Genomic DNA, 17,770 nt, shown 5'->3' on the forward strand with positions numbered 1-17,770 from the left:
TGGGATCTCAGTGCATGGGTTACTGCTGTCAGATACCTTCTCTGTGCACTATGTGTAATTATTTTTGTGTGGAGTCTCCATGAAGACAGACACTGCAGTTTTCATATCATTATCACTGTCATATATGTGATCCCCCCAATGCAGCAACATCTGGGAGGCCACAACTGATGGCATGGAAACAACTGCAAAAACAAAACACTGACTTACTCTCTTCATTTGGCATATATGTCTCAGTGTGGATAGGAAGTATGTAGAAATAAGTATGAGGAGACTGAAGAGTTTTGTCTTAGCTTCTAACTCTTAATTTGGCATATATGTCTCAGTGTGGATAGGAAGTATGTAGAAATAAGTATGAGGAGACTGAAGAGTTTTGTCTTAGCTTCTAACTCTTAATTTGGCATATATGTCTCAGTGTGGATAGGAAGTATGTAGAAATAAGTATGAGGAGACTGAAGAGTTTTGTCTTAGCTTCTAACTCTTAATTTGGCATATATGTCTCAGTGTGGATGGGGAGTATGTAGAGATAAAGTATGAGGAGACTGAAGAGTTTCATCTTAGCTTCTATCAGCTGCCACTTGTCTGAATAGGATTCAGGAACTCTAGAGGCAAGGATGCAGGACAGAGAAGGTATACCATCCGTTGCCCTGTAATCAAATACTTCTCAAACATTTGCAAACCAATAAGATATATGAACATAATGAAAACAATTTATTACTGAACAGTGTCAATTTCTGTCCACAATATGTACATATAATTAGTATAAAAATATGGCTTCATACAATTTAACAGCTGAATAAAATACATAATGGAACACTTAACTGCAAATGATCAATCTAACAGGAATTCCACATTTATGTTGCTAACATCAAGCAATCTTCATTCCCATCTGTATTCACTGCTGAGATGGGCTGAATATGCCTTTAAATTCTCTTGTTACCAACATAATGACAATACAAGAAACCCACAAAACATTTCTAACCAAACTTCTGCACTTCTACATTCTTGAACTGCACTTTAAATACTTTATTTTTAAAATGTTTCAAAGGTGATATTTTTTAACTATGATGTAAAAATATCCAACCCAGAAAGCATACTTTATCACATATAACATTAATCTGATGAAGAACCAAATGTTTGACCTCCTGTGAACAGATCTTTTAGTATTTATGTTACGTGGTGACTATCAGATCTGGAATTTTCATTTACAAATCTGAAATTCCACACACACACTGAACCATTCACCTTAATGTCAAGTATCAACTGAACTGCAAATTAACCATTTTCTCTTGTTGGTTTAGTTTAGAGATGAACTGGCACAATACACTGGTATTGCTTTTAATGTATATGAGAAAAGGCCCTCAAAAAGATGCAAGTAAGTAATGACATGGAAGATTAGAACACTCCTACTTGTGTATACCTGTTTACCACAACCATAGAAAACAAAATTACTCACAAACTTTATCATAACAACTCACTATATGCAACCAATCTTGTGTTTGTTTTGGCAAGAACTTCATTGAGAGCCTTTGACGTGCCCATACCAAATGCATCTAGACACACTCGATCCATGACTGCTATCCTGCAACACAAAGTTCATTCTTCTGCACTTGGACCGTTTGCTTCCCTATCCAATGTCGATCATTTACTGGCCGCCATATCTGACCAAGGTCGGACAATAACACACATTATCAAACCAATATATTTTCTTTTCAGAATATACTTCAAACATGTTATTTCTTTCCTTCTGTAGCTAGATGGTGCATGTGATTCACTTCATGGGCACGTGCTCATTTCTTTACCATGAAATATCAGACCACTAGTGCACTGGGCTGGGAGTGGAAGTGTTAGTAAGAGACATACCAGCGAGAGCACTGGGAAGAATAGAGAAGGTTTTGTTGTAAGAGGGAGGGGACAGAAGCACTTAAGGGAGGAACAACAGGAAAACAAATGGCACAGACACAAGAGGAGTGCTTACAGGAGTGTGGAGGAATGACGAAGGTTCTGTTACCAATTGGATAAGTGGATACAGAATTCTGAAAAATGTGGTAAAATACTATTACTGCTTTGAAGATTACTGTACCAGCATTTCACAGCAGTAACTAATGAACTTACCTCCCTCCTGAGAGACTGTGGAGGAATTTCCAATATGATGGACGCAGATTCTGAGGTTCAAGGACTGCTGCGTGGAACAAAACTGAAGTAGAGAAGCAAAACAAAAGGATCGTTCCTCCTGGAATTCGAGGCACATAGCCCTTCTGGATACTGTCACTGTAGAGAATCTACCAATAATAGAACTGTTAAACATTTGTAACAAGAAGTGTCATCAGGAACTTGTGATGCAGACTTGTCTTTGAATATTTTCACCCGTATGGAGAGAACACTGGAAATCATAAATTAACCTTTTAAATCACATTGATAACTATATGTACCATTTGTTTTGACATAGGAAACTCTGCATTTTGCTACTATATTTCATGACTCTCCTAATAAACAGCAATTACGTATCTCCTGAACAACAGTGAGTCTTCATGCAGACATAATTTAAATTAATTTAAGGCTTTAATGACTTCATAATTATACACTTTGTATGTGTCATTTCCAATGAAAAAAAATACAGACTGAGGGTGTCTGAGAATAAGGGAACTTCATAACTTGTGCTCTTCAAATCAAGATGTCACATGAGTAGGATATAAGAGATGAAACATGCATATGAAATTTTTTTCAGGAAACCAGAAGGAAAGAGGCCTACTGGAGGGGAAGGTTCGGACACAAGGACACAGTAACATATACATGTCTTTCCTTATACAATAAGGAACTTCAGTGAACAAGTGGGGGAGGGGGGTTGAAATGTGTTACTCTCTGTAACCAAAACAGTTGCAATGCTCACCTGCAGACTCTTCCACATAACATATAATGCGATCGTATTGTCAGGGAAGAAACCAAAAGCTAAGCCGGCCAGCAAACCGGCTGGAACTGCATGAAACTTGGAATCCCTGTTGAAGATTCGGCGAAGCAAACAAGACATCATCTGAAACACAATTAGTGTGTTCTAGACCATGCTGAATGAAAATATCCTAGCTAATCTAAATATAACTTTCAGGGTTTGAGGGGAGTTCACACGCCTTCTGCATTCCCTCAATGCAAGGGCACTATGTCATATTTCATTACGATCTTCTGGGATATGACACTGTGTAGTTTGATAGGAACATACTGCCCTGAAGACGGAGGCAGCAAGTAGCTCCCTACCAGATTACTTGCTGCTTATTCTCTCTCTCTCTCTTGGTTTGCTTCAAGAAGCTTTCTGACTGCTATGATTACGCTGTGTTGAACACTATGTAAGACTAGTGAATAATGAATTGGAAATGATCTGGAAGGAAGCAGTCACGGACTTGTTCAAGGTACTATCCCGCCATTTTACTAGAGGAACTCAGCAAGACCACAATTACTTCAGTCAGTATGGCCGGTCTCTGGTCCAAGGTATGAAGTTGATTGTGCTAACCACTTGGTCACACAGAATCACATTTCAGACCACTGTGAGATTTCTGTTAATCAATTGTGCCTCTAACATGTACTGACCACACACAGAATGGTGTCCAGATCAGAGTTATCAAAAGAACAATGGGCACCTTAAAAACTGCTGAGAATCCTCCAAGGAAGGCTCCAAGTTGAAAAGCCTTTCTGTGTATTAATAACTTTGGAAGCAGACTTGGTTTTCGGACTGCTCTTCTCGCCTGCATCAGGATGTGGAGACACACTTGGAGACCATATCCTAAAGCAAACAATCTCACCGCGCCCTGCAATGCAGAAGCAAATTCAGAGTTAATGTTGTGTTCAAGCTGCAGAGAGGACCCTATTTTCTCAATCCTGTTCTTCATGTTATTTATTTATGGCTTGCTTAATAACACTGTGAAGTGCTGAATGGTAGGGTGATTAGTGAACAGTGAACTGGAAGGGATGTGGACAACTGTGAATAATGAACGAAAGTATAAGGGGTGGGCCCTCTTGGCCCTTGCACCATGACCACAGTGATCTGTTGTGCTTCGGCAACTGTGAATAAACTCAGGACTATCACTGTCACAGCCAAGACTCAAACCCTCACAAACATTATAACCTGAACCACCTTGGTCATCTTCACAGTGTATTCTTCTAAAATATATTTCAAAATTATCCTTCCACCCAGGCCTAGGTCTCCCAAATGGCCTCTTCCCTGGATGTCTTCAGGCTACAATTATGTGTATATTTCTCATCTCTGCCATGCACCCATCTCATTCTCTTTCCCCCTCACACAATTGGGTAAAGAATATGAATTATGAAGCTCCCCTCACTTCTTCCCTCTTATTTCCAAATATTCCCTTCAGTGCCCTGCTCACAGATACCTTGGAGACCAATTTTCATATCATACAAAGCAATGACTTAAATTCTGGCAGCAGATTTTCCTTGATATGAGATGTAACAAATATACTACCATGACTCGGTTTCCAGAATTTGATAGTGCCATTTCCTCCTCTGCCACAACTTGGCTACCTGAGAAGCATTTGTGGATAAGGCAGGCAGTCTGAAGTTACACGTTACATTGCACCCCAGACACATGCAAGGGTGGCTGTACCTTCATCACATCACTAGGTACCTGGAGAGTGTAGTAGGTACAGCTGAACGGATGAGGGCACACTGTATGCCTGCCTAGACCTTGTATCTTCCTTATAATTCTGTAGAAACCAGTTGGTATAACATAAAGCAAACTCCTTGGCTTCCTTCTTGCTGTTGGTCTTCTGATTTTCTGAGCAGACCCAGAGCTTTGGAGCTCCTGAGGATCAACTACGGATGGCAAATCCTCACGATTCTCTGCATAGCCATTCTCCTCATATGGACCAACCACAAACCTATAGGGAACATGAAGCCAATTTTGTGACAGGTTTCATGCCAACTAAAATTCAGACTTGAGGCCAAATACAATTAACCTGACCTGAGGAGACTGAACATCGAGTCCCGTTTGGCTTGACGTCCTCTGTAGAAGTACAATAAGGCTGTCATGGCAGCTGCAAAAATTAAAACCTGACCATAAGGAACTGGATGAACAAGACCTCTCCATGCAGCCATACGGAATAGAGTCTCCGTAGCCTGCGCAAGGGTAAAGAGAGAAATCAGTCATATGACATTTCCAGTATCTGTACCAGTGTACTATTGTTTCATGATAGCTTACCACATTAGTGACGTACAGTGCCAGCAGGCTTCTTCGTGAAGGTCTCTCAAGCAAAATGGCTACATAAGATGCAAGGAAAGCTGGCAAGAAACTAACAGAAAGCATGTTAAAGTGCCCAAGCAATTTCCTGAAAAGAAAGGTAACACTAAAATAGGACACAGAAAAAGAAAACAACATAGTCTGATGTGCCTTTACAATATAATGACCACCCATTGAGTTAGCATGGTGTTTTAACGTAGCCACACTATTTGTTGAAGCAGAAGAGAACACATCAGCTGCTTGTCCTTCCTGATTAAATGACTACTAGGCAAAACCTTTAAAACATAAGGGAAAGCACAGAGGCTCATCTACAAATAAATGCAGAGAAAGTCATATATATTCATATTTTCTCACCAGAATGAAGGACAAAACAATAACATACAGATAGCTAATAAATCCTTTAAAATTATGGTAAAGTTCAAAAGATTGGGAATCAAGATAATATATGAAAATTATATTCATAAGGAAAAATTAGCACATTAGATATGAGGAATACTTGCTGCTATTCAGATCAAAAACTTGTTTTCCTGCCTGCTATCTAAAACTAAAAATTAAAATATAAAAACTGTAATTCTGTTGTGTATGGACATAAAGGCTTGTCTCTCTTACCCTAAAGGAAGAACAAGGGCTTAGATGAATATCTGGACTTACCAGACACCAAGCAAGTGGAGGTACCAAGAAGCTTCATAGTTTGTAAACTCTGCCAAATGCTATTAGGGTTATTAAATTTAGGATGATGTGGGTGGGACATGTAGCACACATGACAGATGAAAAATACATACAAAATCTTATTAGCAAAACCTCAAGTGAAGGGACCACTTTAGAGATGGAGGCATAGGCAGTAAGATAACATTAATATGGAGCGTGTGTGTGTGTGTGGGGGGGGGGGTTACACTGAATTGAACTTGCTCAGGGCAGTGTGAACATGATAATGATCCTGCAAGTGCCATAAAAAGTGGTGAATTTATTGATCAGCTGAGCAACCATCAACTGCTCAAGGATATGTCCATGGACTTGGTTACCTTAAACTACTTACTGCACAAACCTCTGTGTTTCCCAAACAGATCTTTATCTGGTGTCTAGTTTCACTGCAAAATCTCACAGGTTTGATTTCATTTAGGTACTTACATATAAATGAGTGACCCAAATATCTTTAAAACTTCAACTATCATGTTGTTTGCTACATTAGAAGTTTATTTGTAAAGACAAAGGGTAGCTTTAGAAAATTTTTGGATATTTATTTTTAAAAACAAAATTAAAGCCCTGACCTTTTGGGTTTTTTGCTGTATGCAAATTCTATGGTTCAGCTTTGGGCCTTGTTTTTACAAATAAACTTCTAAGGCTGGAAGTGCTACTACAGTGAACAACAGGCAGGTGAACTTTTAAAGTTATCTGGATCATCTACTAATATGTAAGTCCCTTTAGGTATATTACACCTGTGTTTGGTCCAGTAAGCATGAATAAAACACACATTCTGAAAGAAATCTGGTGCAAGCACATAACATCATACTGGTGCATGGTCACTGTATTGTAAAGTCATTTGTTTTTTTTTGTTTTACATATTGGAACATTATTACAGAGCTTACGATGTGCTTACCTGAGCCAACATGCAAATAATGGAAATGCAAAGGCATTGGTTCCTAGAAACAATGATGATATAAGTATTCCTGCAAAAGCCTGTTTGATTTCTTTCTGGGATGGAACTCTGCCTCGCATTATTAAAGCCAACTGTAAAAGTAAGATATGTAACATTAAACATACGTCTGGAAGTGACAGCTTTCACAGTACAGGACTCAAGTGATACTATGAACTTGTTTGAAAACTTGAATCAAGAAGAACACTTTGAGGCTAGTATAATCGAACTTATCCAGTTTAATACAATTATTATCTGTGTATACAGAACTCCAAACAGAGAAGAAGAAGAAGAAGAAGAAGAAGAAGAAGAGGTAGAAGAGTAAATCTACAACTACAGGCAATGTTCAACTCATATGCCTAGCAAACAATAGTTGATGTCCTAACGAGAACAGGACCTAGAAGTCAAACAGCAATAGATCAAATAATATTAACAAGGGCTTAAGGGGATATGATCTTAAGGTGATGGAAACAGGATTTTCTGACCATAAAGCACAGATACTACAAATACATATGCAGTATAAGAATAAAAAGGGGAAAATTAGACTAAAGGAAGAATTCAGAATAGCTAGATCTTACAGGGAAGAGAATGTACAATACCTAAATTATCTACTAGAAAAAGAGACTTGGGAGCTTGTTTTTAATCAAAATTCAGCGAAAGAGGCATACAATGAATTTTTAGGTACTTTACAGTATTATTACGATATAGCTATGCCTAAAACATGGGTAAAAACTAAACAGCAGGAAAATAAATGGGTTACCTCAGGAATAAGGGTATCAGGGAACAGACTCAGGTTTCTTGATAGTCTAATGAAAGAAGGAAACATGGCCAGAAGAATTTAAAGAACACTATTGTCATTACAAAAAAATATACAACAAAGTTATCAGTGAAGCAAAAAAATTAACTAATAACATGTGAATAAGAGCATCAGGGAATAAATCAAAAGCCATGTGGGACCTAGTTAAGGAGGAACTAGGTAAACAGAAAAAAGCAACGAAGACTATTGAAATAAGCAAGAATCGAGTAAATATACAGGATCCAAAAGCTATAGCCAATGTCTTTAATGAATACTATACCAGTATTGCCCAAAAGGTATTGGGTGGCAATTCATTATCCAAAACCAATGAAGTTAATGTCAATACAGTAAAATATAATAGTAATAGCATGTTCTTAACCCCAACTACTGAAGAGGGAGTGGCAGGCATAATTAAAGGATTAAGTAATAAAAAATCAACGGGAATAGATGATATTCCAGAGTATATTATTAACAAATGTTATCCTAAAATAACAACTACTCTGACATATACAGAGTGTTTCACGACTTTAGGGCATAACTGCAGAAGGTGATTTCCTAGGTCTTTGTGATCAAAAAAGTTCATACAAACATGCGTCCGATTTTGGACGGTTATGGAGTTATGACTGGTTTTTCATTCCCGTACACGTCCTCGTGTGAACCGCGGCTGTCAGCTGGAGGGTCGCTGTTTTTAGCCAGCTACGGACAGAGCGTTCTCGTTATCTCGACACTTGAGAGCTACCTAAGGCCGGGGGGGGGGATATGTCTGGCGCAGTTCACAACCGAGCGGCAGCCTGTGTTGTGGCCGGTAGTGGCATTTTCGAAAATCAGCTTTAAGCACAAATAAATTCATATTAAAGATAATTTCACATAGTTAACTTTACACTCATACTTTAAATGCATCATGTGTTATGGTGGTTCCGTTTATTGTCAGTAATCGTTACCTTCTATTCTGAGTTTAAAACGGTCATAACTCCGTAACCGTCCAAAATTGGACACATGTTTATATGAACTTTTTTGATCACAAAGACCTAGGAAATCACCTCCTGCAGTTATGCCATAAAGTCGTGAAACACCCTGTATAATAAATCTGTCTCACTCAACTGTACATTTTCCTGATCAACTAAAAATTTCTAAAGTGAAACCTTCATATAAGAAAGGATGTGATATAGAAGTTGGGAATTATAGACCAGTTTCACTAATTTTGTTTTTTCAAAAATAACTGAAAAATCATACATAAAAGACTTTCATCATTTTTGAAAAATCACAGCATAATTAACAATAAACAGCATGGTACTGTAAAGGGAAATCAACAAATACTGCAACTGCAGAGTTTATAGAAAGGGTCTACAGATCATTGGAGGAGAGGGAAATAAGTATAGGGATATTTCTGGATCTGTCAAAGGCATTTGACTTTTTTAATTTATTGCTAGTGGGGTGGGACTAAGATTGGCAGGGGACACTGAAGTACTTGGAGAAAACCTGCCCCAGTGCCACTTTGTCCACCACAAACCCCACTTGACCAGACCCAGGATCGAACCCGAGCCACCACGGTGGGAAGCCAGCGACTAACCGCTTGAGCTATGCTGTGGCCAAGGCATTTGACTGAGTTGATAATGATGACAGGAATGGGAATAAGAGGGGTTGCACTAAAGCGGTTTCAATCATATCTAGAAAACAGGGAACAAAAAGTGGAAATTACATACAGATGCAAAGAAACTAATGAAATCACTATCTATCGCGAAAGAGACCTATAAGACATGGAGTCCCACAAGGTTCTGTTCTCTGATCAGTGTTGTTTTTGCTATATATCAATGATCTAGAGGCCGGCATTGAACATGGAAGACCAACATTTTTTTGCTGACGATACTAGTATTCTTATAACAGGAAATAGTGCTAATGATGTCCAATGGAAAATAAATAAAACAATAAATGCACTCAGAGTGGTTTGAAAGGAATAGGTTAATTATTAATAAAGAAAAACAATAGCGATATCCTTTCATCAACCTAAAAAAAAATGCAAGTCGAATGCCCATCAATAAATCTCTATGATACAGTCATCAATTATACAGAACAAAAAAGATCTTTTGGGAGTTTGGCTGGATAAGAATCTAAGGTGGTCTGCACATACTCAACAACTAGCAAATAAATTATGTAATATATGTTTTGCCTTACGAGTAGTCAAGAGAGTATCAGGGTTAGAGACTGTTCGCACCTTACATTATGCTTATTTTCAATCCTTGTTATTATATGGATTGATATTTAGGGGCAATTCAGGAAATGCAAAATTGATCTTTAGGGTGCAGAAGAGAGCTATTATTATGATTATGACGATTATTATTATTATTATTTATTGTATTGTAAAGTATTTGACTTGTCCTATATCATGTATAATGATCCATGGATATGAAGTAAATAAATAAATAAATATGAAAACATTAAATTCAAATTTGAACACCATTGCAATCCAACTTAATGGGCTGGCAAAGTGTTACTGATACAGTGTATTTACTTAACCACTCAAATTTATGTGTAAAATTAGGCAAATAAAATCCTAACCAGCCATAAAGTAAATAATTTATTTATAATGTATTTGGTATTTCATACAATTCTCAAAATAAACAGTGACCATTTATCTAAATTATATTAAATGTAAAAGAACGCCATTCGAATAATTATTGGTGTCAGTTACTGTAGTCTTGTAGACAAATATACGAGGGTCGTACTGAAAGTAATGAGCAACAATTTTTTGTAAAGTAACATGCTATATTATTGACAAACCAAATACACCACCTCAGTCTACAGACCTTTCTTTATTTTTCCACATAATCGCCACTTCTTTGTACACATTTCTCCTAGCGTTCTGGGAGTTTGAAAATTCCCCTTCTGTAAAATTCCATTCCAGCTTTCTGAATTGTCTCCCTTGTCTCAAAACGTTGTCCATACATCTGATCCTTCACAAATCTGAAAAGATAGTAGTCGGAGGGTGCCAGATCAGGGCTACAGGAGGGGTGTGGAAGAACTTCCCGCCCCATCTTTGCAATTGCTTCCAATGTGACCTTGGTGGTCTTGTCAATAACCGCGGGACCCAACGAGCACAAACTCTCCTATAGCCTAAGCTTTCAATCATCTCCTGTACTGCACTGTGCCCTATTTCAAGTTTTTGGGCTATTGTGACCACAGTCACACGCCTGTCATCTTCAATGATCTCATCCACCCTTTCCTTGTTGCGTTCAGTTGAGGCTGTTCGAGGACAACCGCTCTGAGGCTAATCTTCGATGGTGTTCCCATCTTTAAAATGTTTCACCCATCTTTGAACACTGCTCACACCCATGCATGCACTTTCATAAGCACACTGAATTCAGAAATCAGTGCGTCAGTGTCTTCAGATGGCTGGAATGAAATTTTACAGAAGGGGAATTTTCAAACTCCCAGAACGCTCGGAGAAATGTGTACAAAGAAGTGTCGATTATGTGGAAAAATAAAGAAAGGTCTATAGATTGAGATGGTGTATTTGGTTTGTCAATAATAAAGGATGTTACATTACAAAAAATTGTTGCTCATGACTTTCAGTACGACCTACGTATTAATACTCTCTTCTTTATACATACTAGAAGTGATGTTTTATTAAAAAATATAAGAATTGTTTGGAAAAAATATGGATATCCATAATCAGAATGTATAAAAAAATTACATTTAAAACATTGTAATACAGTCGTCTTTAAAAAAGGCGTGACAAATATGGGTTTCAGTTTTTACAATAAGGTTTCAGATCAGATAAAATTAAGTGACGTTTTAATCCTTTCTATCGAATTACTCTTTTTACTCTGTTGAGGAATTTATGTCACTTTAAATTTTTTAATATGTGTGAGTGTATCATTGTCTCTTGAGATGATAAAGATCTCTTTTTCATTTAATTTTTACAATTTTGAATACAGTGCTTATTCTGGTANGATGATGATGAGTGCTTATTCTGGTAACAGAAAGTTTGTATGCAGGTTTGTCATATTGCATCTCATTTTTATAGTTGTATATGGTATGTTCTGACGTGTACACAATTTGTGTATGTAGTTAACTATTATGGTACTAATGATTTATATATGATAAAACTTTACTTGTTCTATATCTGGAGGCTTTATCGCCAAATATGGATTTCTGGAACAAATACAGATGATGTGATAGGACTTCCGCAAATAGGTAAACAGCTGTTACAACTTTGTATTTGCGCTGTAAACAAATACTGTATTTGTACTATGACATACTCTACATCCTTAGCTTGGGCCTATGAAGAATTTATCGATTATAAATAACTTCTAGTCTATTCTGATCCTAAACATTATTCCCAGGTCCTCTGAAGTAAAGTGATATTTCATATTTCAGTCAGTTCAACTGTCTTTTATTAATTTTAACTGAGCCAGTGGAAACAAGTGGTAACTGACTAGACTAAAGTAAACATGTATCTAATAAATGTTTGTAACAAACACGGAGCATGTGACAATAGCTCTACTCATCGCCTAACCTAAAAACATGACCTACTTCAATGTGTATTCTACCTCCAGCCATTTGTATTTATATTTAGTACGCGAACATCTGAACCAACAGGTCGGTGCTTACCATATAAACTGTGACATATATTCTGAAACTTTCTTGTAAGGCATGTACTCCAAGCACAGTCGTCGCGCTGGAACATGAATCCGTCCACGGATGCACATATTGTGTGCATGATGTCGGTATGGTTTGGAATTTACTGAAAATCACCATGTTTGACGATCACAGCTTGTACTCATTTTTAATACTGTTGAATCATTGTAAGCTCCGAAGTCCCGGTAACCTTGAGATATTACAAAACTGTCATGGACTCACGTCATCCAGTCACGTTCCACTTCTACCTATCTTATCGTCAACAACTATTCCTATAAAAAAAAATGCGGCAGCAAATATGAGCCACGACTGTCGCCAACATTGCAATAATGCACGGTCCCCCCCGGAAAATACATAATTTATCACTGAAGTTATATTACTTACACAACGGCCATTAAATGATATTATCGCGTGTAATAAGTCAGATCACGGTATGTTTTCAACCTAACCTAACGGTACTTCCAATCCAACAGGTACAGTGTAACAAGAAAAATCTTGGCCCACAAGTTATTAAGAATCATATTCTGATGACTTTGAATTCAATACTAGCTACGAGTAATTTTGTTCATGCCAAAAGCTGCTTGCTGCTAAATTAAAACAGGCATCTAAAATCTGCAAAGAGAAACCATGGACCAAAAGCTTTTCCATTAGTCTGAAAATAGCAAGACTAAGTAAGAATAAGCACATAGGAAACATCTAACCATAAGCCATACATCCTCAAGCTGACATCTCCCATCTTCGGGACGAATTAACAAGGAGGAGCTTAACATTTTACTTCAAATGTTTCAAATTTTAACATTGGCATTTTAACTTGAGGGCAGTTTTGGATGAATGTGAAAATTGATGTGCATTCAACAATCCTAACAAGTGTTGTGCTTTTACACGTCGACGTATTGTAGCAGCGTTCACGCAGCAAACATAACTGTGTACATCTTAAACAACGGCAGTGTTTTCATGCTTGTATTATGTGCCTCTGATGGTTTTATTAAACCGAAACATGTAAGGCAGAAGTGATAAAGAAGTGACCTATAAATTGTTACACTCGACGGACTTTTTATTGACTTTATGATACAGCACATTTTCTCTCAAACATGAGACAGACCCATCCAAATACTCATTGTGAAATTGTGAAATTTCTAGCAGATCCATATTTCACGTAGGTGTCATACAGAAGTACACATTGCTCTAAAATATACCACACCATGACATAACACACTGTTCACTAATTGTAACAGAACAAACAGCTAATGTTGCTAATAACTACGGTCCACTGCTGTCAAATCATAAACAAATTCCCATGCATGAACTGCACTGCTCACTGTGAAACATAATACCCCTCAACTGGTCCACAAAGTTAATAACTTCCCTTCATTCCAAACATTATCGGCCATCAGGCATACCGACTAATCAGCAAAATCTGTATGAACCTTCCAGCTTGCAGTGCACCAGTTTACTTCCCTGTAGGATAGTCAGGACACTGTTTTTGCAAGTTTTGGTTCGAGTTTCAAATATTAAAATTAAACAGGTGGATCTATTTTTAATTTAAAATTACTCTGGGGCCTACTGGCAGCAAGGATTCACATTTGACCACTGGTCACATCTGGGGACAGACTTTTCTGTACACAGATCAGTTTAGATTTGGGATTGTGACAAAATATCAAATATATGTAATGCTGTAGTCACAGTTTACTTATCAACAGTTTCCTTTCAAAAACGTTATAGTTGTTAGGATCAGGATGGGTTAGGAAGTAGGACTTTCTCAGGCACAGTAACTGCCCCTCAATTTTACTGTTCCTTTGTGTTGCAATTTACAACCTGAACGATGTGACAGTAAGAGAATAAATGTGAAGTGTTATGGGCAAAGAGAGATTATTTCTGAGACCTAATAGAGACAGAAGGATGATTCTGAGCACCCTAGCATGAAGTACGCACATTGTATACAGTTTTGGAAATGTACACATATCATACTTTCAGTGCACCCATTTTATTATTACCCCTTAGATTTTCAAATCATGAATGCTAACTTTTGATGGTCTCTCATAAACAGTGTAAGACAGGCAGGATGGATGAGAGGTAGTACAATGAGTCCAACAGTTCACGAGTTATGAAATGACATACCATAAAAATTCCTTTTGGTGAACTGTCTTGAGCAGAGGAAGACATGTCAGAAAAAAATGCCTTGTTCTTCTCTATGACTTATCTTCAAAATATTTTCACTCAAATAAATACTTAGCATGGTATGCTAGAGACATGCATACAAATGCATCTTGGTCTACATGTATAGAGCCCATCATTATTGTAAAATTTTAACCAAAACTGGAATATGCCAGCAAACTGTAGTAAATTCCCCAACACCAAATGTCATGAAAATCCATTCAGCCATTGGCAAGTTGCTGCATGTGAATATGCCAAAGCTTCAATGTGTATTTTTGGACTTTCCATTGCACATGCACCAAAATACACTGAGGGTAATTGAGAAAAAAATATTCTTGCAAAAACTGAATGGAGAAGGAAGTCAGATATTATGGGAGAATTAAAATTCAAATTGCTACTTCATAATACAGTAAAAGAGATGAATAACCATTACCTAAACCTCAGTTAAGATCCAAAATATCCAATTCATGTTTTATATAAGGAAGAAAGTCCTTTGTTGGATAACACTGACTAGTCTTCTAGGCAGTAGCAGCTCACATGAACATGGCAGGAAAGACAAAGTGCTTCACAAGCAGGCATACAAGTGTTTCTGATAACAGTGTATTCATCTTTTTCTAGACTGGTGTGGTCCAAAATATATGCCTAGTGCTTCACAAATCTTAGTGTGAATATTACAAAATGTAACCAGAATCAAACAAATGATTTTGGAAGTTGAAAGAGATAAGAAGATAATATTTTATCTGCTGTTGACCACAACTATAATTTCACTCAAGCACCATACTTACTGCTGCCTGGGGTTGGTATAATAGGCCCATTTGATACTACAGTATGAAAGGACTAAACCTCATACCACTTCTTTAAAAAGAGCACAGTGTCCAGCACATATGATATAATTTAATTTCAGTCATAAACATTTGCCATTTCCCTTTGTTTATAAATACATTTTGGTGCAATCTGCCATAACCATCACACTGTATAAGTATACAAGGTGCATGGAGGTAAAGTATCATACATTCTAGACCTTCATTTACCAGATAACCTCTGCAACATCCACTATGCAATTTTTACAACTCTGTGTCTTATAAAACAATTACATACAGTGTTATTCCTCAGTGTTCCTCCTTTATACTAAATCATTTGCATATTTGATTTTTAATAGGAAGTCCAAGCATTTCAGTTCTCTTTCATAAAAGCACCACACCATTTAGACAAACTGGTGAAAACAAACTTTTATGATCTATACCACCCACATCTTTTGGGTTCTTTTACCTCTGTGACCAAGGAATGGTGAATGGTTCATCCATAATTGCAATCCAACATTCTCTATGGATGCCATATTACACGTGTGGATATTTGTAGTTTATTTTACATTAGCACTCAATGGTAGGATTAGTGTATGTGAACAGGGAACAATATGGTTATGGTCTAATTTGGAACTTGCTTGGAAGGACTGTGGGAAACTATGAAAAATCTGTAAGGATAGACGTTTCTGGACCAAGATCTGAACCCAGGCCATTCCAAATAGGAAGATCTGCTACCCACTTATTACAAAGTTGGAATGGTACTCTGTATTACGTAGTCAGACAAGTAAACTGGCAACGACTGTAGGTTCAGACTGGAACCTGGGAAAGCAGGATGAGCAAATTTGCTGTTCAGTTTTTAAAAAATCACTACAGGGAACCAGAACACTAATATGAAGTCAGACCAAATTCTTCTCATTTTTTCATGGCAGAGTGTATTCACCTCTGTCCCAACATCATATCTACTACTGTACACAAGCAGATGTACTTGTTCTTAGCCCAGGACGTGGCTGCTTTCCTTATCAATATCACAGTATACAAGAGCTAAAATCATAATGAAGGAATAAATGATGAATTAAAGCTTACTTAGGTATTTGAAAAGAAAGATGGAGGAATGATGGTTTAATCACATCCAAACGCTCTACCACACCAGTTCAACATGCTTGTAAGAGTACAGAATAAATTTCAAAATACTTTTGGGTGTTCTCTGTTAGGACCGCAATATGAAACAGGTAGGTTCCATTTCTATATTATACAGTATTGGAAGTGGATCACAAATATACTCGTATATTACATTTGTATGCATACACCAAACTGCCAAATTTCTTTATATCAGGACATGTAAAACATTTCAGGTTCTCACAGCAGTGAAGACTTAGATTTTGGTCATATTGGTCATATCACACTATGAAGTCTACTACGTGGTTGCCAATGTTTCCAATGAGCATTCAGCTTCAGTCTTCCATGTACAAGCTACATATTCATGGTGTCATAACCCAGAAGACCACAATCTATTAATCTAATAAAATGTTTACAATGAAACGTATCTGTTATATGCTATAACATTACAGTGCACAATATAGCAGTGTTGCCTGAATAAACATTTGTATTTATTCTTTTAGCTAAATTAAAATGTGCAGATGGTACAAGGCTCATTTATTAAAGAGAACTGATTTATAAGGTATATGCTGGTGTTCTCTGTATATCTGAAATACTGACACCACATCTTGACAGCAATAGTGGATGTAATAGGTGGCCAGAAGTAAACTGGAATGTAACATGTCTATAATCACTACAGGGTCTCAAACCAAGAATACTGTGATAATTTCAGGAGAGAAGACATGTTCATTTTATATCAGGTGGGGGGCACACAGTAGCGTAGTTTGTTGAGGCACTATGCTACAAGCCGGAAGGTCACGGGTTCAAGTCCCGATGAGGTAATTGGATTTTTTTCAATTGACCTAATCCTTCCAGCTGCACTATGGCCCTGGGGTCGGCTCAGCCTCTAACAGAAATGAGTACCAGGAATATTCTTGGGGACAAAGGGCAGCCGGCACATAGGGCTGACAACCTTGCCGGCATCTATGAGCTGACTGTCTAGAAAATGTGGGAATCTCAACATGTCACAACCCTATGGGCCTCCACGGCCTGTTACAGGGATACCTTTACTTTCTTTACTTTACTTTATACTTCAGGTACTGTGTAAAGAACTTATCTTTAATACGTGTATTAATACACACGTATTAAAGATAAGCAGCGATACACACACACAGAAAGCCTACACAGAACAGTACCTGAACAGCGATAAAACAAGAAGTGGCCGTTGCAGCACTACAGACCTAGGGCGTGTACCCCGAGGAAATTTTACAAATTTGGAAAAAGAAAAAGAACAGAAAATTTATAGACATTTTAATTTGAATTGAAGTTTTAAAAAAGTGCCAATTTTAGAAATCAAATTGACGCGTGTAGGTTAACAAAGATTTTATACATACATACAACAGGAAAGACTG

At 37.4% G+C, this 17,770-nt stretch overlaps 1 protein-coding gene across 3 annotated transcripts in view; it reads right to left on the reverse strand.

Annotated features, from left to right (window-relative positions):
- Window positions 1-689: 689 nt before the first annotated feature.
- LOC111867434 (transmembrane protein 135) overlaps window positions 690-17,770 on the reverse strand; it is an 18,600-nt gene continuing 1,519 nt past the window's right edge. The window contains exons 1-9 of one of the 3 annotated variants that reach the window (XM_023857295.2): window positions 12,280-12,935; window positions 6,837-6,967; window positions 5,201-5,327; window positions 4,964-5,118; window positions 4,628-4,880; window positions 3,627-3,794; window positions 2,888-3,028; window positions 2,113-2,279; window positions 690-1,579 (exon numbers count right to left, since the gene is read on the reverse strand). In XM_023857295.2, coding sequence (XP_023713063.1) covers window positions 1,462-1,579; window positions 2,113-2,279; window positions 2,888-3,028; window positions 3,627-3,794; window positions 4,628-4,880; window positions 4,964-5,118; window positions 5,201-5,327; window positions 6,837-6,967; window positions 12,280-12,426 — 1,407 coding nt within the window. In that variant the 5' untranslated portion in view covers window positions 12,427-12,935 and the 3' untranslated portion in view covers window positions 690-1,461. Of the gene's footprint in view, window positions 1,580-2,112; window positions 2,295-2,887; window positions 3,029-3,626; window positions 3,795-4,627; window positions 4,881-4,963; window positions 5,119-5,200; window positions 5,328-6,836; window positions 6,968-12,279; window positions 12,942-17,770 lie in introns of those variants that run through there. The other 2 variants (XM_023857296.2, XM_023857297.2) reach the window with 2 other exon arrangements.

Source organism: Cryptotermes secundus, unplaced genomic scaffold (genome assembly GCF_002891405.2).
Source record: "Cryptotermes secundus unplaced genomic scaffold, Csec_1.0 scaffold423, whole genome shotgun sequence".
Lineage (NCBI taxonomy): Eukaryota > Metazoa > Arthropoda > Insecta > Blattodea > Kalotermitidae > Cryptotermes > Cryptotermes secundus.